The 17,357-nt window shown below is 43.1% G+C and overlaps 1 protein-coding gene across 13 annotated transcripts in view; it reads right to left on the reverse strand.

The window, feature by feature from the left end:
• Positions 1–17,357, reverse strand: part of PPFIBP2 (PPFIA binding protein 2) — a 143,899-nt gene that overhangs the window by 52,796 nt on the left and 73,746 nt on the right. For 12 of the 13 annotated variants that reach the window (XM_063641101.1, XM_063641100.1, XM_063641098.1 and 9 more), the window contains 2 exons: positions 11,027–11,119; positions 6,718–6,831 (listed from right to left, as the gene is read on the reverse strand). In XM_063641101.1, the coding sequence (XP_063497171.1) occupies positions 6,718–6,831; positions 11,027–11,119 (207 nt within the window). Of the gene's footprint in view, positions 1–6,717; positions 6,832–7,017; positions 7,204–11,026; positions 11,120–17,357 lie in introns of those variants that run through there. The other variant, XM_055282554.2, reaches the window with a different exon arrangement.

The raw sequence follows: 17,357 nt of genomic DNA on the forward strand, positions 1-17,357 counted from the left end.
AGGTGTGTGTGTGGGGTGTGTGTGTGGATGGGTGGGTGAGTAGGTGTGTGGAGGGTGTGTATGGGTGGGTGAGTAGGTGGGGGTGTGTGTGTGTGTGTGTGTATGGGTGGGTGGGTGTGGGTGCATGTGTGTGTGTGTGTGTTTGTCACTCCTCAACAAGATTTCTGCCTGCCTGAACCTGGCTTCTGCCTTCACCAACTAGGGCACAGAAATAGTCCTGGAACCAATGTACGAACTTCGAGATGCAGCTTGCATTTCTCAGATCTTAACTGTCTCACCCTTCATACACTCAATGCAAGATACTCCTAGCCACCCCATCTTCCTTGCTCCAGGTTTTTCTGACCTTTCTTTTTTCTTCTCCATTTTCTTTGCTGGCTGCCTTTACTCTGTCAATCCTGTAAGGAAAACATTCTTGGAGCCCTTATCCTCATTCTCACTCAAGACTGGAGTCAACTCTGATCCAGGCTGTCTGGAGCACCCACATCCTCACCAGGCAACGCTTGCCCCCTGCTGAAGTCTTCCTGACCTTCAGGGTGGAATCCTGCTGGAGTCATGCAGCTACCGCAGTATATGGGGAGGGAGTTGAGGGGAGGCAGCGAGCTGAGGATAAGGGGCAAAGGCTTCACAGGCGGCATTCTGCTTCTGCTCCCAATTGTTTGAAGGTTGCCTGTGCAAATAAGGAGGTGGTCTAGGGGAGGGTGGTTTGTTTTACTCACTGTGATGGACCATGAAACTGGGTAATAAAGGTTTAGAAAAAAAAAATCAGTGGACAAAACTGACACTAACCTTTTCAGAAGGACACATACTTCTTCTAAGAGATGAAAGAAAGTTTATATCTCAGAGCAACTCATCATTTCCTTTTTCCAAAACTCAGGTTCTGACTAAAGCTGAAAAAAAGAATTTGCCTTTCAACCTATTCTCTCCTTAAAGGGCCACATCTTGAAGCAATTACCTCCATCTTTAAGTGTGGAATATGACCCAGGCAGTTACTGACCAATGACAGAGGACTGCAGCCAGACTGGCAACCTGAAACCAGAATGAAAGAGTGGGCCATGGAAAGGCATGAAAGGAAAAATAAGTCTCTTTGCCCTTTGAAGTAAAAGGCCCAGGTCTTGCAGAGAAGTCTCTTTCATGAGTAACACTGTGCAGAGAAGAGGTGCTTGTAATCAACTCAAGTTTGAGTCCAGACTCAGTCCTCACTAACTCAATCATCTCTCTGAACCTCACTCTTATCTGTAAAATGGAGTTAAAGTACCTACTTTGCCCCGTAGTCTGGATACCCAACATCACATGGGATAAGTACGAAGAAACTCATTAGCTCATAAATCCCCAGAGAGAATTCTGGGGAATATTTGAAAAATTCCTGTTTTCTTCACTTCCGAGTCAGTGTCTTACCCACCTCAGACAGATTTGTGTTCCCACTGGAACATGCACATGGCTCTGTTTAATATTCTCTTTGAGATAGAAATACCTGCTTAAAGGCTCTCCTGGGAAGTTTACCAGCCAGCTACTAGGCCTGTGTCTTAGGCTCAGTGACTTGACTCACTGTGTGATAGCTCACGCTTAATAACACTGGAATAACTTTACTATAACTCTGAGAAGTAAGAGGTGGGCAATACAGAGTCCGTATTGTCATCCTCATTCTCTAAGAAAACAGGGGCACTGACTTTCCCAGATCAATAGCAAATAGCAAATCTACACAAACTCATATCCATGAACTCTTAATCCCCTATATTTGTCACTCCCCAACCTCACCTAAAAGTCAAAAAAATGAAGTTGCCTAAACTCTGAAGCTCTGGGTCAGTAAGGAGGATAGAAATAGAGGCTGGTGTTGTCCAAGGTTTCCCAAAAGCAGGATTATGTCCTTACTTCCTCCCCGCGGTGCTCCCTTTCCCTGTGTTGTTTTGACATTGAACATTGTTTCTGTTTACATTGATTATATCTGTAAGTGGCCAGTCTCTGGAAAATGCTCCATTTGGCCACCAGCTCCATGTAAAACCTCTTATCCACTGAGTAGCGTCAGCTTCTTCCTCCTCTAGAGAAGGGTCAGTGATCAGAGGCAGAGGAGCTTATTGTGCAGGAACCTACTAGACCCCAGTGAGCTCACAGTGGCTACTTTAGAAAACACCGCCACCGGCCTCAATTATATCACAGACCAGGGAAAGCCTCCCCATGACACAGAGATTTTTGTTGCCAGCATAGTTTGAGGCAGTCACAAGAACATCGCTGGTCCATGCCTGAAACCCTAGAGTACAATTCTGGGCCCTGCCCTCTGATAGCCTCAGTGTGTAGCTGAGCAATGCCTTGATCTGCTTAAGGACCAAAGAGGCAGGGCCCAGCACTGTGAGTTGTATTTTCAGGCTCAGACAATACCAGACCAGTGAAAACTGACTAAGACTGTCCCTCCCTTAAAGATCCTTTTGAGAAATGTCTCTTTTTTTTTTTTTTTTTCTGAGTTTCATTCTTGTTGCCCAGGCTGGAGTGCCATGGCGTGATCTTGGCTCACTGCAACCTCTGTCTCCCGGGTTCCAGCGATTCTCCTGACTCAGCCTCCCAAGTAGCTGGGATTACAGGTATGTACCACCACACCTGGCTAATTTTGTATTTTTAGTAGAGACGGGGTTTCACCATGTTGGTCAGGCTGTTCTCGAACTCCTGACCTCAGGTTATCCGCCCACCTTGGCCTCCCAAAGTGCTGGGATTACAGGCGTGAGCCACAGCCCCTGGCCGAGAAATGTCTCTTCTTAATGGGGAAAGTTTCCTGGGCAATCCAGACATGCTCAGTGAGTCTAAGACCACATCTGACTAGGTGCTTTCATAGGCAGTCCTGAGAGATGCTTGTAGCTGTCTATGTAGACAGCTGCAAGGTATGTCTATATGTGTATGTCGACAGCTATGAGATGCTTGTAGCTGTCTGCTTGTAGCAGTCCTGAGAGATGCTTGTAGCTATCATGTTCCCTTCCCATCCCACATCCTGCTGTGGGCTGCAAAAGAGAAACATTATTTTGCCCTGAAAAGTGTTCATAATCTAGGTGGGCTCATGTGGACCTGCCCCTTTGCTGGCTCTGGTTGGTTCTGATTTGCTTGTCTAACCCCAAGAGAGGTCTTCTTGCTCTTTCTGGAGGCTGGATGAGTTCATGTGTAGACGAAAACAGATGGGAGTTGGGAGGTCAGCCCTGAGCAGGGACAGGCTGAGGATGTTGTGGTTGGGGATACAATGAGTATATTGTTCAGGAACTAACTCCTCACCTCTTGTGCTCCTGGAGGAAGGTTGACATTGGTCAGGAGAACAGCATAGAGAGAGACAGCTCAATGGGGTTTTGGAGCCCCTTTAAGCACAAGGTTTGGGCTATCCTCATTGATTTGGCTTTCCCCAAGTCCCCCTAGAGTTATTCCAGCCTGTAGAAGGGGCCAAGTCTAGAGCAGAGGTTGCAGATTGGAGGCCTGCAGGCCAGGCTTGACCTATAGGTATGTACTGTATGATTCACACAGCATTTTAAAAAACTTAAATTAGCTGCTAATATTTTAAAAGCAGAGATCTTTAACTCTTTAAATCTGGATTTTGAGTCTCTTGTGAAAAATGAGAATATCTAGCATTACCAGGCTTAAATGGGCAGTCAATTGGAGTAGAACAGCAGCTGCTGCCTTCAGACAGGATGTCTCCAGCATGCAGGGTTATCAGAAGCAGCAAACCCAGAGGAAGCACCTTATCTACAGGCAGTTAGAAGGGTGCATGCTGAGACAGTGAAAGGATTTCCTTCAGAGGCTTTGAGCAGCAGGCTCGCCTTGGCTCCAGAGAGGAATGGTTTCTGAGGCTGGCAGAAAGAGGCAATTGTTTGCCTCCATTCTCTCCCTCTAGGCCATGAGTCATTCTTGCTCCTACTGCCAGAAGCCAAGGGCCCTGCAGCCCAGGATATCTCAGTCAAATCGGGCAAGTGTTTGCCTGTCCCTAGCTCAGAGAATACATACATACTCCAAGCCAGAGATATTGCATCAGCACTGTGGCGCAAGAATCAAGTGTCTTCACAAACAGCATCAAACAGACTTCAGGAAAGCGACAGCATGTGCGGCCGAACATTCAACTTTGGATTTAGATCTGGGAACTCAAAAGATCTCATGCTCTGGTGCCACCCAGCCCAGCGAACACATGAGTGGAAGATGAGGCTCAGATGTGTCCTATGGCTTGAACTCAATTTGTTAAGAAAGGAGCACGGCACACTGTTATCATTTTACCCTTGACAGTTTGAGAGAACACAATGAAAGCTTATGGGCAGAAAAATAACTTGGTCAAGTTCAGGAATCTTTGAAACTCAGAAGTGGCTACCATACTCCAAAATATGCCAGGTTAAGACATCTACCCTCTATGGCACATGGTACCACACGCCCAATACCAAACCCATAGCACACAAGAAAGAGGATTTAGAATAAAAGGGCTAAAAAAGGTAACTGAGGCTGGGCGCAGTGGCTCATGCCTGTAATCCCAGCACTTTGGGAGGCCAAGGCAGGTGGATCATGAGGTCAGGAGATCGAGACCATCCTGGCTAACATGGTGAAACCCTGTCTCTACTAAAAATACAAAAAAAAAAAAAAAAAAAAATTAGCCAGGCATAGTGACAGGCACCTGTAGTCCCAGCTACTCGGGAGGCTGAGGCAGGAGAATGGCGTGAACCCGGGAGGCGGAGCTTGCAGTGAGCCGGAGATCGTGCCACTGCACTCCAGCCTGGGCAACTGAGAAAGCCTCCATCTCAAAAAAAAAAACAAAAACGTAATTGAGCTTATGACTTTAAAAAAAGTCTAAAATGCCATCCATGGGATGATGTTTAGAGGAACTATACAGCCTTTCCCCAAGTGGTGCTGGGCATCACAATCAGACCCCTTGACACAGAGACTTTGACAATGGAGCAGAAACACTGCCATAGACAGCTATGTAGAGAAGACTCAGAGAAGCCAGCACAGGCAGTCAGATAACTCAGGCACTACAATGCAGCATTCTGTTGACCTCTGATTATGTGGTTACTCTCCCAGCATAACCTTCCTGAAACATCAACCTTCTGACACGTTCCCTTCCATATTCAAATGTTCTTGCTCTCTTTCTGGATTGTTTACACCATTCCATCATCTTCTTCCCTTATCCTTCTCACCTCAAAACCACACCTTGTGCAGACTTGAAAACACAATCTAGTAGGCTGTTTTCTGCACTCTTTGTGAAAATACTTTCATCATTTGAGATTTTTTTCCATCAGGCTATTTTCTTTCCTGGGTCTTCAAAAGAAAGGTTCAATTAAAAAAAAAGCCTCAATTCCTCTTGCTAGTCAGATTTTTAGGAAATATTATGAAAAAGAGAAATGGCACACAACCTAAGTAGAAAATCAAATGGCGCCAAGAATGTGGTAATTTATTAATCAGCAATGAAAAGATAACAAACAAAAGTTCCTGAATCATTGAAACTGGTTTTTATGAAGACATATATATAAAAACACTGACTTACATTTGTATAAAGTTCTTCAAAGGCACTCAAACAAAACTAACAAACACCAGAATTAAGACGTTTGTCATGAGACCAAAGGTAAAATGCAAATCCTGTGTTCACTAGTATGCTGTCAAGAAACAATCTGAGTCTTATGCTGATCATGACAATTAAAAAAAAAAAATGCTAGCGCTTTTGGAGGAAAGATTATAAGTAGTCCTCTAATTGAATCCACTCATTTTAAGGAACAAACTTTTGTTCTTTAAGTAATTGTGAGTACCTTTTATGTGCCAAGTACTATGCCAGGAGTTATAAGGCATACACACATAAACTTCAGTCATTGTTTAATTTTCAAGATAACTTAAAATGTAAGAATGATTTAAGGAAAATTTAAGATTAGATATATTAATACATTTCATTTAAAAACCTAATTAGCTTCTCAACAAATTCTGAAAAGTTTTGATACAATAAAAATTTAACACCCCTTCCTAAAAAATTGTAGCTCATTATTTATAATACAGTAAAAATATTTAGGAATTGAAAAAAAGTTAAGTCAATTCTGATACTTTTACTAAGAAAATCTATTATAAGTGATAGTAAAGATGACAATACAGCAAAAATTTAAAATGGGAAAAATATAATATTAAGCATACAAAATCTGAGGACTAAATTGCATATCTCTTGTGACTACAGATTTGGAAAGTACATGTACACATAACAAGGACAAAAATAAAACAAGGAGAAGACATTATTTGAATGGTAGGGAACAGTTAAATATTTTTTTCCATTTTGATATCTATTAAATTATATTAAAATGTTGTTTATATAACATTTTTATTTTAAAAACTATATAGTGTAGGAAGAGGTAGAGCGAGATGGGAAAGGGGCACAGAATTAGCTGAGAATTGACTTTCTAAAACTCCAGATGGCACCCACAGGATGAGGGTGAGGCCCCCAGCCAAGCGCTCCCTCACTGCACCAGGTCTGGAGAAAGTGCTATCTGGGAATCAGTCTAACCAGCTCAGCAGGTTATTCGTCTCAGGGTAGCCCTTCCTTTCCCTACCCCCTCTGCCACTCTCAACGTTCAGGTTGGTTTCACCTGCTATATAAACACTATACACTGAGCAGCCAATCCCACCTCCAGGCAGGATGGGAAAGCAGACAGTGAGAGCTGTAGCCTGGGCACACAAAGGGGCTTCAGCACATGAGCTGCTTCAGAACCCAAGGGCCTTCAGTGCACCCACCCTTACCTGTTGAAGCATCTCTTCAGCAGCATTGAGTTTCACCTGGTGTCCTTCCAGACACACTTCCAGGTCTCGAATCTTCTCTCCCTGGGCTTCTACTTGGTCTGTGAGGACACTCACCTGTTCCAGGAAATAAAGCAATGGTGAAGGACCAGGGACTTGACATGGTGCAGGAAAGCCTCCCCACCGCAGGGGAGCCGTGAAACCTCACCACTGACTCTTACACACAGTGAACAGTTTTGCTTTTTGCTGAGTGGCAGGTGGAGGAAGTATCCTGAACAAAGGCAGCTCCAGTTAGATTCTTACCTTACCAGGGAATCTCGGCCACTGCTCTGATGACATGGGTCACGTTTACTGCTCTTGACAGACTCAAGAGTAAAACACCCAACAGACACAGGAGTTGCCTCTGGGCTGGACTCCTGCTCCTTATTCCTCTTCCAAAACAGCCCCGACCTCAAGGCACATCTCAGCTGGCTTGCCAGGACTAATGCAACCTCATGTGGAAGAGCGTTCCAAACTTCATGGAAACTAACCAATGACCTTACGTCTCTCATAAGGGTGTGAGGACTGCTCACCTATCAGGCGAGTGTTTTGATGCAATTAAGGAATGTGGGCTGTAAAGGGCATGTATTAGCGCTGACAAAACTTGGCTCCAGAAAGGTTTTTGTGCTTCACGGGCCAAAACATGACTCTAAGTCATAAATATAGAGAAGCCACATTACACATACGGTGGCAGAAAAAAAGTCATCTTTCTGAAGAACGCTGAGAATCTCTATTAAAAATATTAATTAGTAAAAACTCATTTACAGGAAGTCATTCAAATTATGCCCTAACTCTATATTAACAATGGTTTTCATAGCCTTCTCTATTAGCAAACTGCCCCAGGATCCTTTTTCTTTATTAAGAGATGACTCAAAGCAAGAGAAGAGAATGAGTGTCCTCCCCAAAGTGAAGAAATTAACAGTTGATAAACTGAGATCCTTTAGACCTTTTTGGTTAGAGGTCTAAATAATTCTGGATAATCATATAGATTATCCAGAATTATTTCTCAGTCTGTAATGGAATAATAGATGGTGCATGAGTTGATGTGAATTCATTTATGAGTGTTTAAATAAACTTTCTGAATTATAAAGTGCCTGTTTAAAAAGGAACTAATCTAAATTAATATGCCTACTTTAAGATCTCCATTTTTATTTTCCCAAATGATGAATGAATTATTGAAACATATTCCTGGAGTTGACACATGGTTAACATTCCACTTTTAACCCAAAAAAATGTTAAAAAAAAAAACGGGTTCTTTCTATCAACTTGGTCCACCTTACACGCAAACCTTTGTGGGTGGGTGTTTATTAATCCCTGTGGCCCAACACTCAGCCATCCTGAACTAACTCCACTTTCAAAAGGGCAGGACTCTGGGGGTGGGCTTTGCTCGCTGGAATCCAGAGTTTCTGTTTGTGAAGGATGTTTTCTGGTTAATCTTATTATGAGGGTTAAACATTTCTATGGTCTATACCATGCCTTGAGGCCATGTGTTGGTGATACTCAAGGACTCATAGGATCTCTAGCATTCTATAGCTAATTGTTCAGCTCCAGGGGCTTTCTGAACCTCAACACTGATTCTAAGTATTACGAATGAAGGGATATAGGAAATCCAGACAAAATACATAAAGGTCCTAAAATGTGACATTTGTTCACTAAAAACAACTATTTTTGAGACCCTAACAGATGCTAGGCATAATTTTAGGGACTGGAGGATACAGAAGTTAAAAAAAAAAAAAAAAAAGATGAAAATCCTTTTCTTAAGGAGTTACATTATAATGAAGATATAAGAGATTTTGGTTTTGTTTTTAACTAATCCTAGAAACAAAGTATTTTGTTATGTGTGATTTGCCTTGTTCTATGAGTGGAACCAGGAAAACTTTCTGGGCCAAGGACTCTAAATTAATTCAGTCTGGCTAAGCTGCTGTGTGCATTAAGCAAGAGGCTCTACCCTGCTGAGAATCTGCCTAACCAGCTCCACTGGGCCACTGCAGAACAGCAGTGATCACGTAACAGACACTCCTGGAGTCTGCCCATAAGCTCCCAGTAGAGTAGAAACCACTAGAGTCCACTTCTGACTTTACTGGTAAGCAGCTTCCCAATTGTGTTAGGATTATTTAAATGGGGATTATTCAAGAATTTGGAATTTTAGAAAACTATGAATGTGAAAGGGAGCATTATTACACAGGAGTTTTAAAAATTAAATTGTAATCCTCTCTAAATAGGAATGTGCTATTTCAATCATGAAGGGTCCTGGTTCAAAAGTTTGCAATTTCATACTGTTTGCTGCAAAATCTTACATTGGATACTCTTTCATTAATCATGTCATTGGGATAAGAGTTTCAAATTACACATCCCTCAAACATCTGTGCTACAATGTGCTATTCAATCTGCCCCCTGCTACCTCTCTAAAGGCAGCTCGCACCACCCTTTTGGGCACAGACTCCAGGCACAATGGCCACTTGCTGTTCTTCCCACACCCCAAGCACACTCTTGCCTCAGTGTGTGGGCTGGATTGACTGCCTGCTCTGTCTGGAATGCACTTCTCCAGGTATCTGCATGGCTCCCTCCCTGGCTTCCTCCTGTAAAGGAGATCTTCCTTTTACTACACAATCCTCATCCTGCTTTACTTTTTTCCAGAGTTCTTACCAGCACCTGAAATAGTTTATGTATTGGCTTACTGTCAATTCACACTCTCCTTTTTCTCTTTTTTTTTTTTTTTTTTTTTGAGACGGAGTCTCGCTCTGTTGCCCAGGCTGGAGCGCAGCGATGCGATGTCAGCTCACTACAACCTCCACCTCCTGGGTTCAATCAATTCTCCTACCTCAGCCTCCCGAGTAGCTGGGATTACAGGCACCCATCACCATGCCTGGCTTATTTTTGTATTTTTAGTAGAGACAGGGATTCACCATGCTGGTCAAGCTGGTCCCCAACTCCTAACCTCAGGTGATTCACCCGCCTCAGCCTCCCAAAATGCTGGGATTACAGGCATGAGCCACTGCACCTGGTCCACTCTCTCTCTTTCAAATGGAAGATCTACAAGAACGGGAACTTAATCTGCTTCCTTCACTGCTGCATCCCAGCATCTCACAAGTTGTAGATACTCAATTATTTTATAATGAAGAAATCAATGAAATGAAGAAAAATACAAAACTAGAATGTAAAACTGTATATTTGGTATAAGCTCAGTTATTTAGAATAGAGGCAAAAGAAAAAAAAAAAACAACACTGGACCAAAGGCCAAAATATTAACCTGCTTCTTCAAATTTTTAGAATTTTAAAAGTTTCTAAAATCATTCATTACCCTTATGTTCATAAAATACAATGAAATAATAAAATAAATAAGGTAAAAAGAGAAAAAACAAACACACTGCCTCCTCATAACCTTAGTGCTCCAAGCTAAAGCCCATAGCCTGGGGTGGGTGCCAGGCCTCCCCCTCAACCCCTCCCTTCACTCTACCACCAGTCTAACTCATCACCCTTTAAGCTTTTAAGGAGCTGGGATTAGGATACTAGCCTTTATATTTTCCAAATCACCAATTAATATCTGATGCATACCAGACCTTGAGTAAATGCTTGCTAAATCAATTTATATTTTCAAGAGCTAACACAGCAAAGTGCTAGGCCTGCTTCTTCAACAGCCTTCTTATGAGAATACCTAACTCTATGTCCTACCAAGGCACACAAACTTTCAAAAGCAAAAAAGCTCCCTTGACTATCTTTCTCCATAAAAGGTTTTGGAGTTCCTCTCTTTCAAGCAAGACAGCTATCAAAGGCTTAGCCCCTGTTACCAGCTCCAGGGGATTTGGCCTCGAAGTGATCAGTCTAGATCCAGCTTCAGACAATTTGGACTTGATTCCATTAGCACTCACTCTTAGGCCTGTATCACCCACAGCTCTGTTTTATTAGTGGCATGAGGATTTATCTCTCCTCCCTCGCAAGACTCAGGGGCTTCTGGGGGACAGGGCCCATTCTGTTCATTCTTAGCACCTGGAAATCAGCCTGATCATGGGGCTGCCCGTGTATAGAAGCAGGTGCTTGGGAGTGCATGATAAATGAATGAATGAATTCACAGCCCCCCAAAACCAAGTCTAGAGTTAAGTTGTCCCCTCAGTTACTTAATGTTTTATTTCAGGAAAAGTCTTTTCTAAAAACATACACTTCGGAAGGAGAAAAATTCCAACGGAGAAAATCCCTTGCGCTTCCCTTCCACTTAGGGGAAGCTACATAGTAGGAGGTAACAAGATAAGCTGATTCTCACCAAAAAAGTACCCACCTGCAATATGAGGGACTCCTTATCCCCTTCTAGACGTGCCAAGCGTTCCTGGTAGGTTTCATTACTAGCAGCACTGTGGTGGTTTACCTGGGACTAAAGAGGACAGAAAAAAAAGAATACACTTAAAAGGTTGGAAATACATCTTACCAACTTCTAAATGAAATAAGGGATGCATGTAATTTGTGAGGATAGTTTCACTGATTATATGTACAAAACCAATCATCAAAACAGGAAACCACAAGATTTCAAAACTACCATGAGGAGAACCAGATCACATGCCACTGAAAGGTGTGCCCTGGAAGTTGGCACAACCACCCCCGGATGACCTCACTCATGGTCAGGAGGGCCTCTGTGAAACTCTAGGCCCAGCAGTGCTTGACTTGACATGCTGGGTCTTGGTTAGCCAGAGGCACAGCCTCCAGAGGCATGGCGACAATGAGGGTCTGCTCTTTGAGGAGACTGGAGAGCTGGCACCATTCTCCAAGGGACTACATGGGAACAGCTTCTGCACAGATCTTGGTATCTCCTAACTCTCATGCCAGGGTCCCCTGAAGCCGAGGCACACCTTGCTGCATGGAGGCCCATCCTGAACATCACAGTGAGCATGAAGGATGGAGGATGTCAACTACAAGGCCCTTCACTCACACGTCCCTTCCCACCCCAATCCCACCCTCCAATAAGAGCTTTGGTAGCCAGGCTGGCAGATCACATTTCCGCAGTGCTAGAGCTGAGAGAAGCAAGCTAAGACAAAACATCTTGAGAAGAACTTAAATAATAGCCAGAGGGATCCCAGAGCAAAAGCTAAGGAAATGACAGGTAGCCAGAAACTACAGAAAAGAGAGGAAAGGGAGAGGATGTGAAATGTCAGAGGAGAGGCAGAATCCTACAAATGCCCCGAGCAGACAAAGGAGGTGTCACTTTCTTGGGTGTGTCTGACCTGTTGTGGGCAGACAGGAGAGAAGAAGCTAATGTCACTAAGCTGGCCCCAACACCTCCTTCCTCCATGCAAATGGAAGATTGAAATCAGACTGGTCTGCAACAGGCCACCCAGAGGCTTGGCAGTTTGAAAAAGTAGATCTGATTGCTAAATGTGGAACTGAGTATCATATAATCTGAGCTGGTCCAGTGAAATCAACGCTTCAATATTCACGAGGGAGGTGTCTACCACCCTAGAGGAAAGTCTTAATTGTGCAAAGAGGCAGATGTGAGAGACCCAGAGTTGGGCCACCTTGTCCTAGGCCATTTCCCCACATTTCAACTTTTAGCATGGGCTCTCCCACCACCCTCCATGAGAAAAGGCACCTCCTTCCTCCCCTCATCCCACCCCTTCCCAATGCACTGCATAGGTGAGGGAGGCAACAGAGCCATGCCCAGTCCTAGAACAGAAATGTGGACTAAGCATACCGCATTCAAACCCTGGAGTCTCACTAGTGAAAGATTCATTGATTGTTTGTTGAAGGTGCAGCCAGAGGACAGGCCCAGGGGCCACTCCCCAGGCCAGCTGTGCCAGGCAGCACTTGCTGCCACACCACTGTCTTCTGCTCCAGCCCCTCTGGAGCCTATGTCTTGTTCATTGTTATGGAAGCTCTTTCATGCCACAGACAAAGAACCTTAACAATCACAAATGACTTCTTTGTTAATGGCAGTTTATTGTTGTTAAATTAATATTCCAATTCTCACATGATCAAATTCTCTGACTAGAATCCAAGAATATATTATAATCTATATTTTCTCAGAATCAGAGAAGAAAGGAGAATAATTCTTAATAGCAGGTCAACTTCTTCTCTGTCAAAGAACTCATATGATGGTGATTTCCAGTGGACAGAGAATTAAAAAGGACCCAGGTGTCCAAGTGAAGCTCTGCAGGTAGAACCCCAGTGCCAAAGTCCACATGGACACGAAGCCACCTAGCACTGGCAGGTGCCCATTCTCTGGCAGGAAATGAAGGAGAGAAGACCAAAGGGAAGACTCCTTCCACAGACTCCAGCAAGCCACTGTACTGACTATGCCTTATTCAAATGGTATGCAGTATATTCTTCATTATAATAAAAGGTCTACCCATACAATCACCCAGAGAGGTAACTATTTTTGCTAGTTGACAAAAAAAGAGTAAGAAAGTTGAAATCATAAATTCAGTTAATAAAATGTATGACCCAGATTCTGTAACACATGCTAGAAAGGGGATCAAAAATCTAGATCCACGCTAGCAGCCAATAAAAAAAGAGAAGCACAATCAGTTAACAGATGCGCAGATCAGTAGGTAAAATCAAATTAATTGCCTAGGAGAAGCATAATTATTCCAGAGCAAGGGATAAACTTCACATTTTCATAGAGAGATTTTGTGTGATGGGATCAGCAATATCCATGATGACACCCTTATAGTAAACAGAGCCCAGTAGAACTCATTGCTTTTGTGCGATGTTCTTAGAATAGTTCAGAGGCTAGTGGACAATATGGGCCAAAGGTGAAAGCAATTCTATGGAGACTAATATAATACAGTCCAGGCACAGTGCTGTAAATACACAGCAAGCACCTTGTGCTCAACATGTGCCAGGCACTGTTCAGAGCACTTTGACATAATGTTTGAGTTTCCTACAAAATGTTTCTATTGAGTAATTAAAATATATTTGAAAATCTAGAAGCACTGTTAGAGGACCTAGAACAGTGGTTCCTCATATTTGTCCCTCCTAAAACAGATTCGAGGAGCCAACTCCTTTCCTAGCAGGCATACTGGTCCATACAGCAGTGGTGTGCATGGCAGACAGGTCCCTCCCCCACCCCAATCACTGTTCTAGAGGAACAGTGCATCTTCCTCTTCTACAGGTCCTTCAAAATCACCATTCTCCAGCAAGTTTTGTAAAGGTATTAAACAGCAGTGAAAGATAATGCTCCAAATGGAAACCCACAGTATCACTATCCTTTGCTTTTGATGAAGTCAGAGCCATGTGTTTTCATGATCTATACAGGACTGGGATGTTAATTTAAAAACTGCGTTCTTCAGAAGGGCATAGGCCAGGATCAAATGCCACCTCCGCCTGGAGAAAAACTTGGAAAGCATCTGAGAACAGGGCCAAGAAGGGGATTGTCTTGCTGAATGCTAATACTCATCAGCCTAAGGTAAGGATTTGCCTTTGGGTGAATCTGTATATTCTGTATTCTTATAACCTGGCAACAGGTTCAATCACGTTCTGGTATCATTCTTGCATTATAAAATGACTACATCATCAGGGCATAACAAGCTTTGTGGTTATCAAAATGTGATTCCAATTTATTGAGAAATATATTTTAAAAGACTGAGTTAGGACACACCTCTGTTTTGCTCTACTTTAAAGAGAGCTTGCTTGGTCAACAAGTATACCTGCTTCTTTAATAGTGGAATTGCAAATAGAAGGCTTGGATGGATAGTGGGTCCCTGCATGATTCCAGGTTTGAGGTGCCTCTGAAAAATCTTGGCCATGTTCCTGATTAGGTAAATCAGTGATAGAGCAGTTGCCCACAGCTCTCCACGCATGAAGTCAGGTTGCAAGAACCATGCCCACATTTCACAGAGAAGAAAGTCTAATCAAATTCTGAAGGATGCTACATGCTAATTTTCTGGGGCTTTTTTTTTTTTTTGGTTGTTCTTTTTGAGATGGAGTCTTGTTCTGTCACCAGGCTGGAGTGCAATGGTGCGATCTAGGCTCACTGCAACCTCTGCCTCCTGGGTTCAAGCGATCCTCCTGCCTCAGCCTCTTGAGTAGCTGGGTCTACAGGCGTGCACCACCACGCCCAGTTAATTTTTTGTATTTTTGGTAGAGATGGGGTTTCACCATGTTGGCCAGGATGGTCTCCATCTCTTGACCTCGTGATCTGCCCACCTCGGCCTCCCAAAGTGCCAGGATTACAGGCATGAGCCACCGTGCCTGGCCTACATGCTAATTTTCGATTGTTCCCCACTGTGGGATGGCAAGTGACTATAAAGGAGAGTATCATCCACTCCCATTATACTTGTTAAGGATGCTCAACCCACAGATGAATATAAGAAGGAGCTAATTTTTACTCAACCAATGACATTAGCCACTAGGCTAGACCTGCCAATGGTAAGCTGTGTTACATATATTTGATCAAACTTCCTCCCCTTCTGTTTTGATGATTATTGCTACAAATGTGACAGAGAAAAGTCAATCTTCTCATTCAAATTTTCCATGGTCAGAGCTGTTTCTGATACTGTAATTCAGGTTAGTTACCTAAAAATATAGTGAGAACCATGTGATCTGTGTGCCCTATGGAGAATTGTTAACTACAGACAGTTCCATATCCTCTTCAATTTTGACTAAAGAATGCCACAGTGAAACATACTACCTCTCCTATATCACGGAACTGAATCAAGACAAGGGCTTCTTGAATGGATAGTGTTAAGAACTCAGCACCTTTAGTCAAGATTATTGAAGCCAAACCACCTTTGTGTCTATCAAGCGTTGCTCTCAAGAGGCTGAAAAAAGTCTTGGACACAAGGAATTCATCCTCTAAAACTCAGATCTAATGGAGGCAAATATAAAACACAGCACAGAGTTGTCATATCAAGGTCTTCCCTAGGCCTTGAGAGTAATATTCCAGAGTGTCTTCAGAAACAGTGACAACACACCTCCTTGATTCTTAAGGTTATCCTAGGGTCTGTTTCTGTAAGACCCAAACTGCTACCACTGCTGTGGCTGGGCAAGCCTAATGTGCAGCTTGAGCAATTAACAGCCTAAGGTGTGGGTATTTTCTAAGCCATCCCTAACTGAGAGGGGCCTCAGGAAGATGTATCAGCTGTGCAGGGTATTCTACGGTTGGGATCCTGGAGTTGATCATGATAGTCAATCAGCCTCAGCAGGGAGAGGACAGAAAGAGAACTGTGAGTAGCCAGGAGGGAGAGGACTGGCTGACCAGCAAGATTCCAGCAGGGATAGTCCCCACATAAGGGGCAGTTTACAATGACACTAGCCTAACCTAAACCAGGTCCTGTCCCTACCTCTCCCATCCCTCCCCTTGGTCACTGAGTAAGAAATTTACTCTTGATAAGTTCCTCATGCACAGAAAGCTGGTTGCTGGCATACTGAAAGAAATCAAGATTTCTGCACCTTGGAGAACATTGCATTTTAGGGATGAGATTTTTCAGGGGATATATAAGGTCCAAAAAAGAAAGTTCATCATGAATTGTGGCGAACCCTAGATCAGCCAATATTTCCCCTTGTTTTCTTGCTAAGGAAAAGGAACAGAGAAGACTTGTATCAGTCTTGGCAGAGAATTCTTCAGCACCCTGCTTTAATGGAATCTATTGTTTGTGTAGACTAGGCTGAGATCATCGCCTTTACTGTAATTATGTGGCATAAATGAGGGCTGCCATCTTCTTAGAAAGATCCTCATCTCCCTGCCACTTGATCCAGGCTTGACTTGTTGAAATCCTTCCTCTGAATTTTTAAACTTGGGAACAGAGCATGGTAGTAGTGGTGCCATACTTCTGAGGTTGTCCATGGCCACGTCCTGCTCCATGTGGAAAAAGCTGGTTTGCAGCAAGAGACAGCTATGAACCCAATGTGCACAGAAAAGCAAACAAAAGCCAAGAAAAAGACTGGAGGCATTCTCATCCCTGGTGCATGCTGTCTAAAGGCAGAGATATATTCCAGCCCTTCCTGTTGGTTCCCTCTTGGCCTAATTCAAACTGAGTTTCTGTTATTTGCAACCAAAAGTTCTGGTTAATACATTTGTCTCAAAAGGTGATCAACTGACTAAAATTTACTCCTTTGGAAACAGACTTGTAGGAAAGAATTCCTGCTATTTGGATATAGTTCTGAATTGCAAAGGAATTCTGCCACTACTGCTTGATTTGCTTAAACTGGCAATTTTTAAGACAGGGCTGTCAGTCCTAAGCCAACTATAGTTCAAACCAGGATTATCATCAGGGGCTAATTGAGATCTACTTTGTGGCACAGGGAGTGTCTGTGTGGGATGTACTAGGATAAAAAGAGCACTCAGTCTCCTTTGTGTGTGGAATAGATGGCTTTCTATCCACCACCTGTTTGCTTCCATTCTTATTTCCCATGTAGAGCAAAAACGTTAAGACAGGGAATGAATACAAGATGCAACAGGCCCATGGGCATCAACCGGGGTTGGTGGAGGTGGGGAGCAGGATGTGGGATATGAAAAAGTTTAAGTTCAAACAAAACAAGAAATAAACAGGAGCTAAAGTCTGAAAGATATAATCAGAAAATGAATCAGAAAATGAATAAATAAGGGTAAATAACAGAAATATATCTAACAACTGTTTTAAGAAGTTATGTCGAAAGAATTACATGTCAGGCACAGCTGT

The sequence above is a fragment of the Symphalangus syndactylus genome, chromosome 6 (assembly GCF_028878055.3).
Source record: "Symphalangus syndactylus isolate Jambi chromosome 6, NHGRI_mSymSyn1-v2.1_pri, whole genome shotgun sequence".
Lineage (NCBI taxonomy): Eukaryota > Metazoa > Chordata > Mammalia > Primates > Hylobatidae > Symphalangus > Symphalangus syndactylus.